At 50.9% G+C, this 22,224-nt stretch overlaps 1 protein-coding gene and 1 long non-coding RNA gene across 2 annotated transcripts; both read left to right on the top strand.

Moving 5' to 3' along the window:
• Positions 1–1,000: 1,000 nt before the first annotated feature.
• KHDRBS1 (KH RNA binding domain containing, signal transduction associated 1) lies at positions 1,001–15,992 on the top strand. Its single transcript, XM_032202424.1, has 9 exons — positions 1,001–1,415; positions 6,865–6,992; positions 7,569–7,685; positions 8,735–8,881; positions 10,793–10,929; positions 11,847–12,060; positions 12,957–13,024; positions 13,326–13,384; positions 15,671–15,992. The coding sequence occupies exons 1-9, from the start codon at positions 1,016–1,018 to the stop codon at positions 15,766–15,768; spliced, it is 1,368 nt and encodes a 455-aa protein (XP_032058315.1). The 5' UTR covers positions 1,001–1,015; the 3' UTR covers positions 15,769–15,992.
• A 1,115-nt stretch (positions 15,993–17,107) lies between these two features.
• On the top strand, positions 17,108–22,083 carry LOC116498170. Its single transcript, XR_004254156.1, has 2 exons — positions 17,108–18,507; positions 19,844–22,083. It is a non-coding gene; the product is annotated as an uncharacterized LOC116498170 (long non-coding RNA).
• The last annotated feature ends 141 nt before the right edge of the window (positions 22,084–22,224 follow it).

Here is a 22,224-nt window from a genome sequence, read left to right on the forward strand (position 1 = left end):
CTGTGACGAGACACGGAAAGACCAGATGAGATTCGTGTCCTTAACGGGATGAAAGATGTGTGGTTCTACCAGCTGTAAAGGCCATTTCTTTGGGTCATGAACGTAAAGCCATTGATAAGGGCTCCATCCAAGAGCACCGAGGCGTCCCCTGCCTGCTCCCTGAACACTCAGTCCCTCCAAAAACCATGGTAACAGAACCCCACACAGACACACCCTGTGTGGGAGTGGGCACCCTTAGTGGGAAAACGACCAGGGCCGCTCCCCTGGGCTCTAAAGCCCCTCAGAGCCCCCCGAGAGCCCTCTCAGGCCCCTCAGAGCTCCCTCAGGGCCCCCTAGGAGCCCCTCAAAGGCCCCTAAGAGCCGCCTCAGAGTCCTTCAGAGCCCCTCAGACCCCCTGAGAGCCCCCTCAGGCCCCCCAGCCCCCTCAGATCCCCCTGAGAGGCCTCCAGAGCCTCACAGGGGCCCTTCAAAGGCCCTCAGGCCCCCTCAAGCCCCCCCCCAGGCCCCTCAGGGCCCGGCCCCGCTGCCTCGCACCTCAACGCCGTCCCCGCGCGGGCAGCCAAGTGCGCATGCGCGCAGCCGCTTCGCCCCCCCCGCCCCCCCACCCGGCGCCACGGCCTGTGCGCACGCGCGCTGAGGCCGCGGGGGACAATTCTCGCGCCGCCCCGCGACCAATGTCGCGCCGGCAGCGCTGCGCATGCGCAGTCGAGGCCGAGGGCGCTTCCCCGCGCGCAGTTTTTTCCCCCTTCACGGCCCCAGCACTGCGCATGCGCGCTCCGTGAGGGGCGGGGCGGGGCCGCGCCGCGAGGCCGGCGCTCTGCGCAGGCGCGGAGGCGCGCGGGGTGGTCGCGCGGGAGCCGTGTGGGGGGGGTAACCGAGGGGGCGGAACTTCCGGCCGCTCACTTCCGGCCGTGGCGCCGCGGCGGACGGTGTGGCAGCGCCGCTCCGCTCGGCCCGGCCCGGCCCGGCCCGGCCCGGTTCGGTTGGCTCGGCCCCGCCCCCGCCCCCCCCCCCCATGCAGCGCCGCGACGACCCCGCCGCCCGCATGGGCCGGGGCCCGGGGCCCGGTGGAGGCGGTGGAGGAGCCCGGCAAGGCTCAGCTCCACCGCGGCGGCCTCCCCGGGGCGGGGGAGGCCGCGGGGCCGGCTCCGGGGCGCAGCCGCCGCCGCCGCTGCTCCCGCCCAGCGCCGCGGGCACGGCCTCGGCCGCTCAGGGCCCCGCCGCTGCTGCCTCCACCACCGCCACCGCCGCCTCCTCCTCCTCCTCCTCCTCCTCCGGTGCCGGCGCCCCCACCCCGCTGCTGGCCGGGGCCGGCGGGAAGCTGGAGCCCGAGAACAAATACCTGCCCGAGCTGATGGCCGAGAAGGACAGCCTCGACCCGTCCTTCACGCACGCCATGCAGCTCCTCACCGCAGGTACCGGGCCGGCCGGGACCCCCGGCACTCGGTGGGGTGTGGGGGGAGGCCGGGCAGATCCCGGGGAGGGCGGCGGGGCCGTTGTGGGGCCCCCCCCGGAGGCATGGGTTGGAGCAGCCCGGTGCTGAGGGGCTCGGTTCGCCCCGGGGCAGCCCCCGGTTCACCGGGGTGGGTCGAGCCCGGAGCCGGTGGGGGGATGAGGGGGGTTTAGAGCACGGTGGGGCCGGCCCTTCGCTTCCCCCAGGGGGGAGAGGGGCCCCAGGAGGCTGGGGACAGCGGGGTCCTGCACGGAGCGGCTGCCTGAGGCCCTGCGGGTTGCGAGCCCTCTGAGTTTCCCCTCGGGTGCTGTGGGTTAGGGCTCGTTTCGTGCTCGCGATGAGCCGAGTTAGGGGCTGGCAATGGCAGCCTTTGTTCTGCGCCCAGACCAGCCTTCGCCTTCTCCTTCCCCGTCGCTGTCCAATCGCCTGCCGGCTCGGATTTCTGCCTATCTGCACGGTGCAGCTGCTGCTCCCGCACTCGGCGGCCCTATCGGGTAGGCTCGGCTGCCTGCAGACCCCGCAGACAGCTTGAAAAGGGGAACGAGTGCCAGCATTCGGTGCCCCTCGGTGCTTACCGTGTGCCGGGAGGCACCGGCACAAGGACAGACGCAGGTTTAGCCTGCAGATGCTCAGCTCCCCGGTATTTATCGTTCTGCTTTGGAATGGGCTCGTTCAGGGCTTTAAAACGTTGGATGCTGCCGTGGTCATCGCAGCACGAGGGGCTTCCCTAGCTCCTCCTGTGGCATGGGGAATAATTCTTCAGAAGGGCCCCCTCCCTTTGTGCAAGTAACCGAGGTGCCTCGGCATGGGGAACCTGGCATCGATTGTGGACGTCTTGATCTAAACCAATCAGTCCTGTAAGCTGATTTGCCATCAATTTAAGGTTTTTCATTAATAAACGCCCTCAGCCAGCTGATGCTCAGTGATAATGCCCCCAGCACAGCCGGAGGGGTTTGCTGATTCCCGCACAAAGAGCAGCGCTCAGCCCCGTAGCAAAGCTTCCCTCAGAGAGAGGTGTCACCAGGATTTACGAGGGGGTTTTCATTAATTTAAAATTTGCTGAGAGCAGACTGCTGCCTTGTGAGACTTAACATTGAGCACTGGAAGAGCTCCAGATGCTTCCTGCCTGCTTTGGATATTGCTGGCCTTTAGGAGCATCCACCAGCAGTCCGCGTTCAGGGCAATCGGAGCAAGAAACTGGTGGAAGAAAAGCTGAAATAAACCCAAGTTTTAGGCAAGTGACCCGTTGTGCAGAGGACCGGCTGCTCCCTGGATTGCTCACAATTCCTCTACTGCCGTGGCAGCCTCTGGGGCTGTCCCGCTGGAGGAGCTGCTCTGGAATTTAGGTCTGGGCCAGAGTTTGTAGCGTGTACGTGTAGCACAACTTGAGCAAAGTGATTTTCAGACAAACACACCAAAAAAAAAAAAAAAAGGCTGGTTGCTGACTGACAGCCACCCTCCTGCCCCAGCCCCTTCTCAGGAACACAACCTGCTGGTGCTGCCTGCTCTCGGGAGGGAGAACCCCGCAGGTCTGCGCTGACACCGAGCCTTCCCGTGTAAAAACAGCGTCTGAAAGCAGGCTGAAACACTTCTGGAGTTGTAAAACTATTTAGCAGTCCTGAAGAAAAATCAGCAGTGTTCAGGAGTGAGCTGAAGGACAGCTGGGGGCTGTCACGCAGCGCCCTGAGCAGGAATTGAAGGCTGGGCTTTCTTGCACCTTGGGATACGAGCCAGTTTTGTACTGCTGTGATTTCGGGCTCTGGGACCTTCCTTTCCTGCAGGAACAAGAATCCCTTCTCCTCTCTTTGGCTTGTGCCCCCCGTGTGCTGCGGAGGCAGGGCTGGAGGAGCTGCCCCCTGACGTTAGCTAGGCGCAGGATTTTTGGGGTTCTCGTGTTAATCAACGCACAGCAGAGCAGGGGCAGCGCGAGGAGCCCTCGGCAGGATCCCCTGCTGCCTGCCTGCCTCGTGCCAGCTCCATTTCATCTCTTCCTAGCAAGAGAAGAGGCTGCACGGGCCGGGCAGGCAGTGGCCGTGCTGCCAAGGACCCAGCAGGAGGCTTAGAGGTGGGCTGAGGCCACGGGGCAGCGAGGAGCTGTACAAAACCCCCAGCAGGCAGCTGGGCAGAGCTCTCTCCGCGTGGAGTTGGGGATGGAGATGATTTTATCCATCCCTGTGTTTCCGAGTGTGTACCCAGCCCCCCGAGGAGCTGTGAGTGCTGCCTTAGACCCGTGCCCGATGTCCTGAGCCGAGCCACGTGCCTCATTTCTCAATGCTCGTCCTGCTGAGCCCCGCTGGGTGCTGCCACTGCCGGGATTCTGCCTGTGCCATCTCTCACAGCTCTCCTCCTGCCTCACGCTTCGGTGTTTCTCCTCCTTGTGCCCCTTCTCCCTGTGCTGCCCAGCCCTGGGAGATCAGACCCGCTAAGGAGCAGTAGCGTAGAGGTGGGGCCCTGCCCTCTTCCACCCCAAAACTCTTCATTTTCTCTCCTTTGGGGCCGCGGGGTCAGCACAACCACGCCGTGAAGGCGATGCCCTCAGCGTTAGGGCTGGACAGGAGCTGTCCCTGCTCGCAGAGCCCCGGCGTGCTGCGGGGCAGTGCTGAGGACGTTTGGGCTGAGAGCAGGAGGAGCGCTGCGGCTGCTCGGCCTCCTCCTTGCGCAGCAGCGGCGTTACCAACCCCCTTTACCTACCCCCTTAGGATTTCTACCGAGACAATGCAATCACTGCCCCCCACGAAGGCCTGGGAACCACTGCCACGCATGCCGCCAGCCTGCTGACATTCCCCGTGGCCAGAAGGTAACCTTCTGCTGCGCCTCTCACCCGGCTTCCTAAAACCAGCACTGCAATCCGGCGTGCCTAACCCCTCGAGGTATACCTGCGCTCCTCCTTGGGCTCAGGAGGTTGTTCTGGCACGCTGCTGCCGCCCAGCACTTCCTCCAGCACCGCTCTGTGCCGCGCAGCTCGTGCCAGGATGCGTTTGGGTGATGCTGGAGCAGCACACGGGACACCTTGTGCGTGTCTTTGGTCCCTGCTGGCAGCTTTGGGGCCCGTTCGGAGGTGCCAGGTGCTGTGCTGACCGAGAGCTCCAGGAAAAATTCCTCTGGGCCTGGATTTTTTTTTTTAATCCCTCATATTTTGGGTTTCCCTTGAAGAGTTAGCGCTGGTGGATGTTTAAGGGTTTGCTGCCTGCTCAGACCGGGTCCCAGATGTTGCTGCTGCTCTTGCACGAGGCAGAATGGGGTTTTGCTGTGTGGCTGTTGTGAATTGGGGTTTGCTGGTGTCAGGGGCTGACGTCTGATCCCTCTGGGTTCCTGTGAGGTCGTTGAAAGGTGCTTTTATTCTTGGTGTGTGCATAGGAAGTGCTTCGTGTTAACACGCAGGGTGCCTTTCAACAAATACTGCTTTTGGAGAGCCACAGCGTTGGAGAGGTGATCTCATTTCTATTACAGGATCGAAAGCTGCACTTAATCAATGCAGAGGCCACCAGTGCAATCCTTAGATTCCAAAGCTTGGTTCCCCGACGTGTTTTCATTGCTAAAATTTTAAAACCTGTGTATAAAACTAACCAAGGCAGCCATCTCCTTTGTCTGTTCTACACATTTGACAGCATTTGAACTCTGGTTTTGTTATGTTTGTGTACTGCCCTCAAAGTCATTTCTCTGTAAAGCAAAAATCCAAGCCCTTTTTTCAAAGCTGATTATATCCAGCAATTTTCTTAAACCGAGGAGTCATGGTAACAGCTTTGTAAGGGATCCAAGGCGCTGTTGCAAGTAGGAATAAGAAAAATTAGGCCTTTTTCACAATTATGCAACGCGATACCAAGATCCATATTTAGATCTCTAAACTAAAAACCAGTTTGCGTGAGGGTGCCCCCAACCAAAAAGTTAAATCCTGATCCTTCAGCGTGGTCCCTGAGGGCTTCTTGGTTGCACGTCCAGCTCAGCCCCTGGGCTGTGCCTGCCCGGGCAGGGGTCTGATGGCAAACCCAGCGCTCCTATTATATTTATTTCTGTTCCCGTTATATGGGAGTGCAGCTGGGTGGCTGGCATGCCCAGGATCTGCTCTGCCAGTCTTCCAAAGCCCTAAACACAAAGGCTCGGTGTCAGGCTCACCGTTTGTGGCACGGACAGAGATGGCAAGCTGCTGCTGCTGCTGCTGCCCTCCTTAACGCCCGGCGAGCAGCCTGCAGCTCTGATCAGTTCCGTGTGTCGGCTTGTGAAAGTGTCTCTCTCTTCCCCCCGAGACGTGAGGAGTTGTATCTAGAGCACTTTCGGCTCGGAAGAGGTATTTATAGTTCGTGTGTTTGCAGCTGAAATGACGCCGTTAGGGTTTTAAGGAAGGGCCCTTACTCACTGAGTATCTAAGTAGTAATTCGGGATGGCCGTGCGTGGTGCGCCCGGGTGCTGGGGTTGGACCAAAAGGTGCCTGGGGGCTCTTCTCTTTTGGGGTGACTGTCACCCGGCATCTCTCAGTGAAAGTTTAACCTCTAGCCAGATTGAGGAGGTGTTGAGCACTAGTTCCTAACTGCCTGCCTTAACGACTGCTGCCAGCAGGTAATTGGGATTTTCCCGCAGATCCCCCCCGGGCTGCAGGGTGCCCACGGTTCATTCAGGCTGCCTCAGATCTTCCAAGACTCCGTAACTCCGTGTGCAATTACACCAGAATGGCTTTGACAGAGAAAAACTCGTCCTTACACTGCTCAAATCGAGTTAGGGACTTGTGATACCCACGGCTGGTGTGCCTGAGGCTTACACCAAGTGATCAATTACCCGGGTGATAAAGGTGCACACATGTAACCAAGTGAAGTTTGTAAGAATTTAGAAAACCAGCCCAAACTCGAGGCTGTCACTAATTGGGGCTTGTTTATTGGGAATGTCCTCAGCTTAGCAGAAATTCAGTGTCAACGTGTGCTGAGACCGCTGTTTAAATTACAGATGCAGCCAGCACATCAGCTGGAGTGATTCAACCTGCCTGCTTTGCTGAGGGCTGCTGCCTTAAATCAGGGGTGCGCAGCGGGGCTGGGCCCCCCGAGGTTTAGGAGCCTGCAGGTGGGAGCTGTGCAGGCATGAATTTGGGAACTGAGAGGGAACGGCACAGCAGAAGTGATCGCAGAGCTGTGCTTACAGCGTCCCTCTGAACCCACGAAGCAGCTTGCAGGGCACTCTGCTGTCCTCGTTATTGCTCATTGTCCTGGTTTTGGCCTTGTGCAATCCCTAGCTGTGAAGGGAGGAGGAGAGGAGCGGGGCTAGCACTGAGGATGTCCTGTCTGCCCAGGTTCCAGGAGTGCAAATGAACCCAATGAATGTCGGTGTCTTGACAGAGAATGAGGGTGGTGTGTCCTGTTACAATTCCAACTCGAAAATGATGCTTGTTTGAGGAATATAAGCAGCCCTATTTTTATCTTGTTTAGAAATTGAAAAAATTCAGAAGGGTGAAACAACAAAGAAGGATGAGGAAGAGAACTACCTGGATTTATTTTCTCACAAGAATATGAAACTGAAAGAACGAGTTCTGATACCTGTCAAACAGTACCCCAAGGTGAGGGCCAGAAAATAGCTTACTGAATCTCTGTGATTTGCTTATTTTCTGTGGATTTTATGGCTGAATGTTAGAGATAGCAGCTGTCAAAGTGTCAGCAGGAGTTACGCCAGTGTGCCGCTGGAATCGCTACAGAATTTGTCCTATGCAAGCTTGCAGGATCTTATTTCTAATACATTGCATTTCCAGCATGTCTCGGGATAAAGCTAAATGGTGATGTGTAGTTGTGATCTTCCATTGCTGGAATAGACTTCCATGCGTAGAGCTCTGTTTTACAGCTAAGACCACATTTAACTCGTAAGGCTTGCTGCCTGTAAAGCCACTGGAGAGTAGCAGTTAGAATTAAACACTTTACATGAGTTAATTTAGCTCTTTTCTGGTGGAGCATTTTTTCATTGAAAGAATGTTCTGGAATTTATGTTTTCCTGTGCGTTTTTTGGTCTGATTTTTTTTTTTTTTGTGAGATTAAGAGAAAGCGGCGTGACTAAACTTCTTGTAAGCCAGCGTAACATTGACAGAAGTTCTTGTTAACGTTACTGAGTTCTGGAGTTGAACAACTTCTTTTTGTATTTCCAGTTCAATTTTGTTGGAAAGATTTTGGGACCTCAAGGCAACACCATCAAGAGACTTCAGGAAGAAACTGGTGCTAAGATATCCGTGCTTGGGAAGGGTTCAATGCGAGATAAAGCAAAGGTAAGGGCACCCCCTCGAAGCCATAGACATCCATTATGCCTTGCACATCGCTGTGAAAAGTGGAGGTTCTCAAAGCATTTTATAGATGGAAATTCAAAAGCGAAGGCAACAGGAGGTCACCTTTCTGAAAATGTTCTGTGCTTGTTGGGAGCAATCCTGGCTGGGGGAGAAGTGTGATGCATGTGTTCTTTGTAAGCAGTACTTGCAGCAACCAGTCATCTCTGTGATATACTGTACCTCGGGTGCAGAGGTAGCTTATATGAAAGGTGAAGTGCAAGGTCCTTGAAGTAAGAACCAATTCTAGCTACTCCTTGAAAAGTCATTTGCTAAAGGAATATGTTTTCCCTCTGGGGAAAAAAACAAAAAACATTTCCCTCTTCCAGATGTCCCCTCTGAAATCTGTACATTTTCACGGTTCACTGAAGACGTTGGAGCAGTCTGTTCCTGGTAATCTTCAGTGAATCACGAAGTGCCGGGAGGTTTTTTGAGCAGAAAAAATGGAAACGTTTTTTTCTTCCTGCTTGCTCCTAAAATTGAGCTAACAAACAATGGGGCTTTAACTGAATTCAGCTTTTACTTTAGCAGACTGAGAAGCTTGTATGCTTCTAGCTTGCTTACAGCTTCTTAAAACCAGCTGAATAACACAGGTATCAAAGAGCAGAGTTAGAGCAGGCGTGTTTGAGGCATTGAGCTTCACTGTCCCTGTAAAGAGCTGCTTAGGCAGACAGGTGGTGTAGAACAGGAAGAACATCGCTTCCCTGTGCTTAATCTTCTGGAAAAAAAAGCTGCTGGCATCACTGCGTTTAACACAGATACCGTAGGCACCTGAAAAGGCTGCTATAAAAAGGTGGAAGGTACAGACTTGCAGGCTGCTTGTGGCTTTTTTGTAAAACTGTATTGATGTGCATAGGAGGTTAACGTGATCCATGAACCAGCATGGCTAAAATGATTTTATGGATGTTACCTGCTAAGGCTTAGGAAACAGGAAAAGAAAAATAGTTTTGCTGCATCTTACTTAGTTTAGGACTCTCTAATATGCTTTGTTTTAGGAGGAAGAACTACGTAAAGGGGGAGATCCTAAATATGCTCATCTAAATATGGATTTGCATGTCTTCATTGAAGTTTTTGGACCCCCTTGTGAAGCGTATGCTCTGATGGCTCATGCCATGGAAGAGGTCAAGAAGTTCCTTGTCCCAGTATGTATGCTGATGCTCTTTTTGTATTGAAGGGTGAAGATGGGTTAAGGTTCGCTCGGTGTAAGGCCTGTGGTACAGGAAAGGTGTAACGAGGAAGCCTGGAGTAGTAAGAGTAGTAAGTGTGTGTGTGGCAGCTTAAGATGGCCACATTAATCTTGCATGAGGTCATGTATTAATCCCCTAATCATAATGAGAAGGAAGTACACCTTCAGGGCAATTGCATGGGAAACTCGGAGTAGGTATTTCTTTCCCAGCTTTAGATGTGGACACGGGTGGGTGGAGAGCTCGTCTAGCTCCCTGTTCAGATTTAGCAGGCGAATAATTTTATCTGGATCTGGCATGGAAGAGCCTTCTTGGACGGGTTCCTCCGATTTGGAACTGGGGCATCAAAATCTGCCTAGAAAACTGTACAGGTCAGATCAGGAACTCTGTGCACAGAGGTGCTTGCTCTGCTCTGGAGGATGGTGTGAGGATGAGGAGGGTGACTGCCTGGGAGCCTGGTAGTGGTACTTAGCGCTGTGATTAGTTTCCGAGACACCCCTGAGTCAATATTTCTGCTGCTTTTAAATGGGTATGATGTGAAGGAACCTCCTTTTGCCTGTCAGGCGTTTATGCAGATGACATTTGTTGTCTTTTGGGGGATGTCTTCTACTGGCGAAGCTTGTAAGACCTTCATGTTCAGCATCGGGGGTTTTGTGCCAGTGTGCAACACGACAAAGCTGAGCGTTGCCTCGGAGAACCGAGGTACCTGAAGAAGATATTAAAATCATAGCACTGCTCGCTAAATTAGGAAGAAAACAAAATGGGAAGGAAGCACGCAGTGCTGCTGTGGCAGGCAGGGAGCTGAGCAGAGCCCAGCGCCGTGCGGCTGAGCTCAGGTGTGCCTCAGGGTCAAGGGGCAGGTGGAACTCGAGAGCTGCAGGGAAGTGTGGAAAAGCATACGGTTACTGAGTGGTTTCCATGTGTCTGACACGGAGAGGAGGAGAGATTGCTGTGTGAAGTGCCTCTGAAGGAAAGAGGTCATCTTCAAGGAGCCCCTGGGATGTACAAAACCTCAGCTCGCCGAAGCGAGCGTGCAGCCTTGCGATTTAAAGTGTCTTATCTAGCGCTGCCTTCAAACAATGTGTTAAACTCGTGAAAATTGGCAGAGAAGCCACAAAGGAAGGCAGCAGGGTTGTGAAGACACATCTGGTAGGAGGCTTCTCGCTTTGTGGAGTTGCCATGGCAGCGTGAGGGTCCCCTCTGATGAGACCGGCGGCGCGAGGCCCGGCCTGCGTGTGTGCTCGGGGAGGGGTGGGCAGCAAAGACCCCCACGGGTCAGCAGGGACTGGCACCGAATCCTCGAGCTCCATCCCCTGGGGTGATAAAAATGCACGGAGCAGAAGCATACTGCGTTCGTGAGGCAGTGAGGAGACAGCCTGCTTGCAAATTGGCATTTACTGCTCGTCAGGCTGCATCCTCTCCTGCTCCCCGGTGTGTCAGGAACACGGCAGTGTGTTTTACGTTCCGTGGGCTCGCTGCCAGCCACCTGCCTTTAAATGGCAGTTGAAAGATGCTCGAGGTGAGATACATCTTGCCTGACCTCTGAGCCCTCCAACATTTGCAAATAAATCATGCCAACATCCCTGGGATGCCTCCAGACCTCCTGTGAGCAAGGTCCTCTGCCCAGGGAGCAGCTGCCGTGCGCGGTGCAGCTCCTGGACATCAGTGGAGAGGGCTCCTCCTGGCTGGTTTGGACAAAGCTGGCAGCCGTGTGCTGCTGCCAGCTGGGAAGATCCCAGTAAAAGTCACCAGCAGGTTTTAATTTGGGACTATTAGGCCATTTTTGTTCCAGCGCGGTAGCCTGTGATGTCCTGGAGCAGGGACTGTCTAGTTAGCTGCTCTTTGGAGTTGACTGTCTTCCCTCTTTAGGATATGATGGATGATATCTGTCAGGAGCAATTCTTGGAGCTCTCCTATCTGAACGGTGTGCCAGAGCCAACTCGCGGCCGAGGAGTCCCTGTGCGGGGAAGGGGAGCAGCTCCGCCACCACCTCCGCCTGTGCCAAGGTACCGATCCCAGAACGTGGATCTGGAAATGCTGCATCTTGCTCGGAGCAGTGCTCCAAGATCAGGTCGAGCTGCTTATTCGTGTACATCAGCCGTTAGCTTTGATCTTGGCTTTTGACCAAGGCTTTCTAGCCTTGTTCTGCAGGCTTGCTTGAGCAAGCTGACATCAGATATTCGATATGTGCTGAGTTGTAATCCAGCTCAATGGATGTCTTGTCTTGTTTTTTGGTGCCTGAAATTAGAAGCTTTGTAAAGTAACCCTTCAAAAATTGAAAAGAATAGGTAGAAAATCATTTTTTTTAACAGCCTGCAAAATCATGTGTAGATGTTTTGTATTTGCTTCTGCAACCTGCAGCAGAATAAGCACTTTCAGTTCAAACTGACCTTCCTTTGAAAGTCACAGCATAGCATTACTCTGTCACTGCTGTCAAGGGATTGGGATAAATTGGCGATAAAGCTCTGTTGCTGTAGTTCTGGCTTCACTACATATTTCACAGGGGAAAGCCTTTGCTTTATCTGACTGTTTATCCCAGAAGTGTCCCTGGTTATCTCATCAGTGATCTTTATAGTCCTGGAGGTATGGCAGTCTGTGCTGATTAGTGACAGAGGGTTGTTTAAAACCAGCTCTGAGAAATGACTTGGCAGAAGTTCTGCATCAGATTCGTTTCTACATCTGCATAACACGTAATGCAGTCCGGTTCCACCCCATTTTTCAGCCCGTGCAATGTAGGATTAATTCCCGTGCTTTCTTTTGTGACAAATATTCCATAGCTTAGAGAACAGTAACTGGATTTCTTTATCAAGCTGTTGTGTTCTGAAGGAGGCGTAAGAAGCGCGTGCGCTGCCCTCGCTATTCAGCACGTGAGCGGTGTGGTGACAGCTCTTCAAGCTCTTCAGTCATCTCTGTCTCCTTCCAGGGGCCGTGGTGTTGGGCCTCCTCCTCCTCCTCCTCGGGGGGCCCTGGTGCGAGGAGCCCCGGTGCGGGGTGCCATTGCCAGGGGAGCTGCTGTAGCCCGTGGAGTGCCTCCCCCCCCGGCGGTGCGGGGGGCTCCTGCACCCAGAGCACGTGCAGCCGGCATTCAGAGGATACCGCTTCCTCCTCCTCCTGCACCAGAAACCTACGAGGAATATGTAAGAAACTGTCTACTTCTGTTCTTTATTCCAGCTAGGTGGTTGTGTATTAGGTATTTAACATCCTTTAAATGCAGGCTACCAACACAGAAGCTTGCACTGACGAAGTGAGCCCTAGTGCAGACACAGAATGCTGCTGGTGACGTGCTCTACCTGTTCAGTCTTCAAAAGGGGGGGTGTGCTAATATCGTGAATTCAGGTGAAGGGGTTGTTACCATAAAACTGAAATGTGCCCAGGACTGAACTTTGGCATAACTATCACTGCATGTTGGAAAAACTGCATTGCCTTTTCTGCAAGAGAATTATTTCAACAGGGAGCACCAACGCTTTTCTGCAGCCCGTAAAATCCTTCAAGTAAACATGTGAATGAGCATAATGAGGTTTCTGGTCATATACCCAAGCACCACCCTCTTGCTAAGCTTATCTTAGCATCTCTGCTCTTGATATCCTAAACAGAAAACAAGAACGCTGCTTTTTGATGCACAGCAGCATTTTGGGGAACAGACATAAATACGGCAACTTCTGAAAATTCAGCTTCTCCTCCCAGTAAAACTTCTGAAGCCAGTCATAACAGATGGGTTGTTGTCTACCTGTAAATCTGGCGAGCACAGAGTCCTCATGACACACGAGGACTTGTACTGCAGACAGCTGCAGCCTTGGACATGTAAATAACTCTCAGATGCATTGTAAATATTAGCGTGGTTCATTCCTTGCAAGCCACAAGCAGTTTGTAGCTGCCCACGTGTTCTGTGATGGAGCCCCCTTCCCTGTGGCAGGCAGGGACTCAGAGGCTTCTCTGAAAACTGCTGCAGCCTCAATTCACTTCTGCCACTACTCTCGGTCAGTTGTTAACCTTCCTTCTTTCTGTTAATGCCGTTTGTCATCCTCCATTTCAGGGCTATGATGATGCATATGCAGACCAGAGCTATGAGGGGTACGAAGGGTACTACAGCCAGGGCCAAGGGTAAGTCACCTGTCTTACTGAGAGCATTGTGCATGATCTTTTTTTCTTTTAAGGGAATGGAAACACTTGTTTCTGAGCTTGAGCTGTAGGGAAAGTGCCCTGTTCTGCTGTAATCCAGGAGATTCTGGGAAATAGCTTTGGGAGTGGCCCAGTGTTCTTGAGAAATGTGTAAAAGCAGCGAACACACAACCACAGCCGTGAGCAACGTCGGGCATCTTTGCTGTTCCAGTGTTTGTGCAAGTTGTGTCAGGTTAGAGTACGATTTCAGAGCTGTATGTAACCAACGTAATTACTCTTCCAGGGACACAGAATACTATGATTATGGACACGGGGAGGCACAGGAAACCTATGAAGCTTATGGTATGTCTGGGGATACTGTTCTCTTGCAGGGAAGGGGCTGCACGTAGCTGGGAATTTTGCAGTCGATCAGCTGTTTTCCAGTGCCACTCCACACCCTGAGCAGAAATTTCTGATGCTGAGGAGAGCCTCAGGCAGTTTTCATGGCAGAATATTTATACCCTACAGATTACCCAGGTCTGAACAACTGAAGGCATTCTGTGGTTTTCAGATTCTTATCTAGCTCAATTGTCTCAAAGGCGATGAAAACTTCCATTTTTAAATATGGAAGTATCTTTTAATTTCCTTGTCGCTTTAAAGTATTTTAAGAGCTATGGATTTCCACCCACAGCACTACTTTTGCTGCAGTCTGGTTTCATGGATTATATTTTGTTGAGCTGCATGAGTGCATGGCTCCATCTGCTTCCTTATCCTCAAAAACCTTCCAGCTGACACCGACTGCACTACACAATTTGCTTGAAAAATGGATTTAAATGTCATTTTAAGGCCTCCCTTCGATTAGGTAGAACAATCTTGGTCAATATGACTAGGAAGCAGTTTATGAAGTCTGGCTAATTTAAATTACCTGAGGCTACCAACGTAGGCTAGACTGAGGAGTGTGGAGGACCGATTTGGCCACAGCTGAGTAAATCACCCACTGCTGAAAGCCACAGGCCTTACATGTGAGGTGCTGGCAAGAAAGCATTGGGTGACTGCATTGTTTTGTGTTTTTTTTAAGCTAGTTCAGTTATCCCAGCTCATGAATGACATCTGCATGTGGCAATGAGTAAGATTCACTTTCTCTGGAAGCAAGCTGAAATGTAAACAGTTACACAAGCCCCACAGCGAGCTGCTTAGTGGCATGGAAACATACAGTGTTGAAAGCAGTCCCTGCAGCAGAGCATCCATGCCTGAAGGTGTGAGTGAACCCAGACGATAATGACCAACCTGGAGGGGCTTCTGGGGAGGCAGGGAATCCCTCACCCTGGTTGTGGCATCTCCTGCTCCCAGGGAGCAGAGACAGACCTGCCTCTGGGTGTGCTCCGGGCTTAAGCTGTGAGTGCAAATTCAGGTTCCTAATCAGGGCTGCTCTTCCAGGCAAGGATGAATTTGAATAGACAGCTGCTGTCAGTAATGGTGGGTATCTTTCGTGCCTCTGTGCAGAATGGCTCTTAAATGGCTTGGGTTGTTGCCTGTGTTAGTCACGCAGCACAAAGAGGCTTTTGTGCCTCCTGCTTGGTAGGAGAGCAGTGTTGTTGTCTGGGGTAGGAAGGCCAAAATGCTCATTGTACACTTGGCATGAAGTTGCCACAGTTAATCTGTTTATCCACAGTAATTTCCTTTGGTTTCTGCTTTCACGAAAACAAAATTAGAAGAATAAATTGTTGAGCCGGGCTGGAGACGGTTTTGAGAAGATGAGGACGTGCTCCGTGGCAGCAGGAGCAGCGCTCGGCCGTCCTCGGGGGTCTGGGTGCTCGCTCTCACGAACTGGGGCCGTGGAGGCAGCAGCAGGCATGGCAGTAGGAACGCTGCAGGCACAACCCTTTGTGAAAGCTGCGTTTGGATGTCCGGGGCTTGAGCTAGCTCAGGGACAACAGGATGTGAACTTAACTCGCTTCAGTGGTTGCTGTATTGGTCAGAAGGGTTTTGGCCGTCCTGGGCAAGCAGGTGCGGCGCTCCCTGCAGCTGCAGATTTTCCCCATCATCCCGGTGCAGAAGGAGCAGTCGGAAGGCAGGCTGATGCCTGCACGTTCCCTCGGATATGCTGCTGTCTGAGGGCAGCGTGAGTCATTTACTGATTTTTGGCACGATTACGGGGAGCTGCCTGGCTGGTGCATCGCAAGGAGGAGCACCCTACCTGTGGCCGTGTCCCCTCGCAGTCCCGGTGTCACGGCGCTGCTGGCTGCCCATCCGAGAGGGCTGTGCCTGCCCGGACCTTAGCGGAGGCAGGCTGGCTGCCAAAGCCACCCCGTGAATTGGCTGCAGCTCTGCTGAAATTAATTACTCGTAAAAGGCACCGGATTTGTCCAAATCTGCGCTCAGCGGGGGTGCCGGGGCTGCAGGCTTCCCGGGGATTCCCGGCCGAGTGGCTTTTCCCAGTACTGGCCCAAAGCTGGGCTGCAAAAGAGCGGTTTTGTGGGGCCGGGGGGATTGTGTAGGGGCTTTTCTTGTGCTTTACACCGTAGAGCAACTCGTGTGGAGCCGAGGAGTGTTTCGGCTCAGGCTCCAAGAGGATCCCACGTCGGGAGCCAGGCTGCGCCCGGCCCCGAGCACGCCGCCAGCGCTGATTTCTTGCTCTCTTTTCTGCAGGCCAAGATGACTGGAATGGAACAAGGCCCTCCCTGAAGGCCCCGCCAGCTAGGCCGGTGAAGGGGGCCTACAGAGAGCACCCATACGGACGTTACTAAAAACAAACATGAGGGAAAAATATCAGTTATGAGCAAACAGTTGTTACTGATTCTTGTATCTCCCAGGATTCCCGTTGCTTTACCCACACCAGACAAGTAATTGTCTAACTGTTTTTCTTCGTGGCCCTTTTTCTCCCACTCCATCCTCACCCTGCATTCTGGCTTCTGTACGTAGTATTTTAAAATGAGTTAAATAGACTTAGAGGACCGACTTTAATTTTTTTTTTAAGTGTGTAGATTGCTTCTCTTTCTTTGTTGTTTAGATAAACACAACTGTACCTTTTTTAATAAAAAAAAAAAAAAAAGTTGAGTTAAAAATGTTAGTTTCAAAAGTGACATGCTTGCTTAGCAGTTATGAAATTAAGGTTTTGTTAACCTTTTAAGTTCGGTTTTAAGGAACCCATAAAAGTTGTAGTTGCAGAATCCCAAAGTAGGCTACATTTCAAAATTCAGGGCTGTTTTTAAGAATTAAAATCATAATGTAACGGTAGTAGTTGCCACCGTTTAAAAGTAACCTCAGATGTCAAACTTCACTTAAAAGCAGATTGCTGGTGAATCTTCAGTTTAAATTTTAATACGAAGGATCCTCAAGCAAATTAAATAGCATTTTTTAAAGGTGATTGACTTAAAAGAAAAAATTAGGTTTGTAAAATTGACTTTTCTTATGTGGGTTTTGAAATCTAGCCCCGAACATGCGGTGTTGAGAGATGCTTGGGAAGCAGATTTTCCAGTGTAAAGGGGTTCTTAGCCTGGTTCGATATGAAGAACTTTTAAAACAAATTAAAGCATGGCTCTAATTGCCCGGGGTTTGATATTAGAAAACAGAGTACTAAGTGAGTAGGTTTGAACTCTGTAAAATTGCAGTCTTCTCATGGTTATAGGGTTTGGGGCAGATAATACAGTGCAAGTTTAAAACTGGCAAAACTGTCAGTGTTAGCAATCCCATGGACTTGTTCAAGTGTATCTCAACACTAGCTTTGCATAAAAAGGGACACTGCAGCTGAAAAAAAATGAGGAAAATTTTCACGTTGTACATAGGTTAAAGTCCTAATTGGATTTGTACACTGTCCTCCCAACTCTGTTCTTGAAGATTAAATGCTACATGTGTAAGTCTGCCTAAATAGGTAGCTAAAACTTGTCAAAATGTCTGCCGCAGTTTGTCAATAAAGTTTAGTCCTTTTTTAATCAAAGTAAATGTGATGAATTGTCATTTTTTTTGGTTGAGCAGTAAAATAGCTATTATTTTTTTCAAATAATTTTAAATTAATGCTAAAGCTAATTGTCTTTTTAAAATATGGAGACATTCTAAAAATGGTGTTTTTTTTGCAATTCTTACAAAAAGTTTATCGAGCTCACTAAATGAGCGTAATTAAAAAAAAAAAAGAAAAAAGGAAAAAAACAAGAAAATTTGTTTTTCACCCCCTGGAAGTTCTTGAAAGCAGTTTGATCCTAGACTATTGCAGAAATCTGGCTGGAAAGCGTTCACTGAATTAAAGATTGAGGTTTCAGGTGGCCTCATGGAGCATGCCAGGCTGCAGGCTCCAGGCTGAGTCTGAAATGGCTGGTGTAAATGTAACGTGACAAAACGAAGGCTGAGAGCTCCGAGGCTTAGCTGCCACCAGGAGGAGGAGGAAGCTTGCTTTTTGCTCACGTAAACTCCCCTATCCCACTGGGCTGGGATGCTGCCCTTCCTGCCTTAAGGTAGCCTTTACTTGGAAAGCCACTTGCAAATGTTACCCCTCTTTGGGAAGGGTGCTGCAGCTGCTCCTCAAATCCTTCCGACAGGGTGTGTTATGTATTTGTGTATACATCAGCTGTAATCTTAAACTGCTGCTTAGAGATGTGGGAAGCAGTTTGCATTTCCCAATTGCGAGGTGAATCTGGCATTCTAGGGGGAGAGAATTAAACTGCTCGGGGGTGAAAAATAGAGCAGCAGGAAACAAACTGCTTGCAGCAGTGCATGACTGAGGGGAATACTTTAAAACAAAAAGTTGTATTTGTAGATTGTTATTAAAGTGCAAATAACCGAATTTTCAACAATGGTTTGGAGTCAGCTTTCAGGGCATAATGTCTTGCTTGATGAAAAGATCACCCTATGCCCCCCTTTTAAAGGAAAATTATCGCAGGAGAATCAGGATGTGTAAAGCTAACATGCATCGCAAAACCCAAAAGGTAACCTAAATGTCTGATTTTAATAGCACATTTCTCTTTTACATAAACTGTGACGGCAACTTGCATAAACTTTATTGAAACAATTCTTCAAATGTTAATTTTAATGTAAAAATTTGAAAAAAAAAATGTTTAAAATAAACATTTAAAAAAAAAACAACCACATGCTTCTGCATAAATTAGCGATAACTTTAATACTGTGCCCTTTGAAAATGCACTGTAATGTAATGTGGGCAAAAAGGAATCGGCAAGCTTAAATATCAAAAGATGTAAAATGAGAACGAATATAGATAGTCCTGCTACTGCCAAAACCAAAATTCTGCTCAGTTATTTAAAAATGTAAAAAAATGATGGCCCTTTTTAGACCCCCGTATTGATACTTACTGTGACATGTTCAAAGCTCAGCTTAAGTTGCATGTTTTCCTTCCTGTGTAATTGCATGCAGGAATCTTTTTTCTTTTGCTTTGTGCTTACGTTAAGGAGGCTCACAAATGTCTTCAATTTGCAGGAGTCAAGAGTGCATCGCTGCGAATCGCTTGGGGGACGATGAGCAGGGGCAACACGAAGTGGGTGAGTTTGTCTGTTTATTTTTGCAACCCGTTGCAAGCTGCTAACATGTTCTGTGGGGGCGGCGGGGGCGGCACCATCTGAGCTGCTAAATCGGAGCCATTCCTCACAGACCCACAAATAAAATTCCTCTTGCGAAAGGCCAGTTCCATGACTGCCACTCGCGCAGGGGTCACGGTGTGGGGGAGGCTTCAGTTGTGCACCTGCTTGCAGCTCTCCCACCGAGGTCCCGCGGAGAAGGAGGTTTTAAGTGGATTTGAGGAGAGGGGGAAACGTGGCGAGGAGATGTATTTCTGGGAGCTGGCTCCCGACTGAGCTGCTGGCTTCTGTCTGAATGCTCTCAGCAGCAAGGTGGCGTTAAATTTGTTGTAACCCCGTGCTCTAGAAGCAGAGCAGCCTACGGAACGGTTCAGGAGGAATTCCTGCAGGAGCCTATAATGCGTTAAATTTACGCACTGCAGGTAGCCCAATTAGACCTTGCTAGTGCTGTCCCTTCCACGCTGCCGTGGCAGCATCTGAAATGTGATCTGGCTGCTGTTCAACAGCTTTTAGTCCAGTATAGTAGTAAAACTGCTGGGCTAGTGGTCCTCCACGCCTCACTGGGATGCATCCAGCTCAGAGCCCTGCATGGAGTGGACACCCTGAGCCCTCGGTGGGGTGAGGAACCCCCCAGCACCTTTGGGAGCTGGTGCTGCTCAGCACCCGTGGTGGCTGGGCTCCCTCTGGTGGCTGCTGTGGCCGCAGTGAGTTGCTTTCTCCAGTAAATACCTCAATAAATACATGCACATGCTCGCAAACCGAGTGGTGCCTTGGTTGGGGAGCCAGACCCCCAGCATCACCCACGGGAGGAGTGACCTTGTGCTGCCAGGACACGTCTCCCTCCAGCCCCAAGGCAGCAGCCCTAAGCGTTTCCTTTGGGGACGGCCGATCCGTTTCTCTCAAGATCGCTGCGAGTCTGAGCTCCATAAATAAAAGAACAAAGGCACAAACCTTTGTGCTGCTGAGGTCTAATGACTTCAAAGACCACCGTGAAAAGCCCTGAGCGTAGGGTATAAGGACGAAAATCTTTTTTTATATGGAAATGTAAAGCTGCCAAATGAGCTTCTCTTAAGAGTATTAGGATCAAGGAAATGGTAATATGTGGGAATGTTACAAGGGAGTGCAATTATCCTCAATTCTTGGACTTTAACTTGAAAACTGATCCATAATTTTGTTAGGGGAAATCATAACGTGTCTGAATTTCTGTGGCCTGTTTGTGCAATGCATCTTCACTCACAATGTAACTCCAACATCGATTTATATAGTGTTGTACCAATCTCTCCCATTTCTTTCTTAATAGGCACAGCTTTTATATCAAGTGGAAAAGATTTGATAGAGATCATCTATTATGATGCAGTTTTTTTACCAGTAGACGTGGATCTTGTGACACTGCCTTTGGAGTAATACAGTTTGTGTTGCATTTGTTGCATGTTTATGTGAAAAATTGAATGTTATGGAGGAATGTAAATCATAATATATTGAAAATAACTGTATGTGCTAAAAATATTTCAAAAACATGCCCTGCATCAGATATCTTCCTCCCTCTCAAAGCATTACTACATCCAGATTTTAGCCTAGAGTCTGCAAAAGCTAATTTGAGATCCCAAAATAGCCATCGGCATCGGATGTGTCTCTCAGAGATGCTCTAATTAGCCAGACATTCCGGGGGTGATGCAGGACTCACTGAAATACGTGAGGGGTAGAGATTCCTCCGAGTGCTGAAGTCTGAGTTGCCCACACAACCTCCCTCTACGCTGACATCCCCACTGGAGGGGGCATTCAGCTGGCTGTGGGCAGACAAGTGCAGGTGAGCTTTAGTCTCCTGCTTTGCCCAAAGATCTAATCCATGTCTCGTTCTTTGTAGGACGGTGGTAAAGGCCATAAACAACAAAAGTACAGTATAGTGTGATGCATGATGCAGTCACGTCTCCTCCATGGCAGTGCTGCTCTTCCCAAGGGAAGCTTGGCTCCAGAAACCTCCTCGTGCTGCAGAGCACTCCCTGCCTCATACTATGCCCGTTCCTTACCCCTGGTTTCAAGTTGATATTTAGATTCTTAAATAAAGCAAATGACGACGAGCTTTATTTTATAACTTTCTATTTTTTAACTTAAAGCACCATGTTTTCAGTAAGGCTGAAAACCTGCCTTGATGTGGCCCTTTGTGAAAGCCCAAATTTGGCAGGCTGGGTCCAGCTTGGATGTAGGAGCCCAGCTGGATTCCCTATTTGGCTGTTAGAGCGGATGATTCTTTTTGTACGGAATGAGTTTTTAATTTCGAATGAGAGCATCTGCCACAGACAGAGCCAAGAAAAACAATTCAAACGTGCACATCTTCCCTTCCTCACCCCACACCGCTGCTCTCCTAAGGAGCACGTGGGCAGAGGGCGATCCCTGCAGCCTGTGCCAAACCTTCTGAGCAGCCCTAAAGGAAACGGGACCAGCTGTGCCCTGGCTGCTGGGAGCTGCCGAGGAGAACAGGAGGCGCTGCTCACACAGCACAGCTCCTCTCTCGGCTGCGAGGAGCCGAGTACATATGGTGCTTGTGGGGAGCAAGGCGAGGCTGAGGGAAATCCCGCTTTAATTGATAAAGCCGTAACATCTCGAAGGAGATGTTGGATGCGAGCCCCACTTGTAAGCTTTGAGGGGGAGGAATTTCTGCAGGCTAGTCGGGGCCCGTGGGGAGCTGCCATCTCAAATGTAGATATTATTCCTCTTTTCTGCTCGGGAAGCTCGGTTCTGTGAGCGCAGTGCAGAAACCTTTGCTGCTGCTGCTCAGTTGAGCCTTCCACTGCTGCCATATGTTTCAATAGAGATGTTTGCCTCCACGCTCACTCTGCTCCTTTGGCAAAGCGGGATGGAGCTCGGAGGAGCTGGTGTCAGAGACGATAAAGGAGCACAGTTAAGATCTCGTTGCCTTTCCTGTGACTGGGAAGCAGGGAACAGCCAGAATTTGCTGGGAGCGCTGGCGAGCACCAGGACCTCCTTCAGCTGCCCCAAAAGCGGCGTGAGGGCTGCGCCGCTGGTTTCCAACAGAGCTGTTACTTCCCCTGGTTTTACAACCCAACGCTGCGGAAGATGCGTGCATGGTGTTGCACACACAGACCTGTTTTTGATGTGGCGCTGATGCATCCTGCCTGCTGGCGTTACGGCTCCGAACACGGGGCTGCACCCAGGATCCGCATGCTGTGGGGTTTGATGGCTCTGCACAGCACAGGCTCCAAACCCAGTAAGGAACAGAAGATGGGGCCTGAAAGTTCATCACCTTCAGCAGCAGCTTTGCCTCCAGCCTAGGCAGGGGTGGCTCTCCCCATTGCGTAACGCTCCATCTGCACTGAGGCATCAAACGCCCACGAGTGGAGGAATTCAATGAAAAACACAGCGAGCGGCTGGTAGAGATGGTGAAGACTGATCAAGGTGAATCACGGCGTTAAAATAACTCGCAGGGGAAAGTGGCGCGCTCATGGCTGCTGTTTAGCAAGAAGCGTTGAGCAGGTGTTGGAAACGATTACTCATCCCTTACAATAAAGGCCTAACGCTGGCTTTTTTGCCTTTTTTGGCTTTTTTTTGTTTTTTTTTGGTGTCGGGCTGGAGATGCAGAGCGGGGCTCAGCCCCCGGGGTGATGCCGGGGAGGGGCACGGGGCGCTCGCTTCCCCCCAGCAGAGCCATGCTGGGCTGTGCAC

The sequence above is a fragment of the Aythya fuligula genome, chromosome 23 (genome assembly GCF_009819795.1).
Source record: "Aythya fuligula isolate bAytFul2 chromosome 23, bAytFul2.pri, whole genome shotgun sequence".
Lineage (NCBI taxonomy): Eukaryota > Metazoa > Chordata > Aves > Anseriformes > Anatidae > Aythya > Aythya fuligula.

Coding starts and splice junctions, on each gene's coding strand:
- KHDRBS1 (XM_032202424.1), top strand. CDS start 1,016: ATGCAGCGCCGCGACGACCCCGCCGCCCGCATGGGCCGGGGCCCGGGG. Junction 12,061..12,956: donor CAGAAACCTACGAGGAATAT/GTAAGAAACTGT, acceptor CCTCCATTTCAG/GGCTATGATGATGCATATGC. Junction 13,025..13,325: donor TACTACAGCCAGGGCCAAGG/GTAAGTCACCTG, acceptor TTACTCTTCCAG/GGACACAGAATACTATGATT.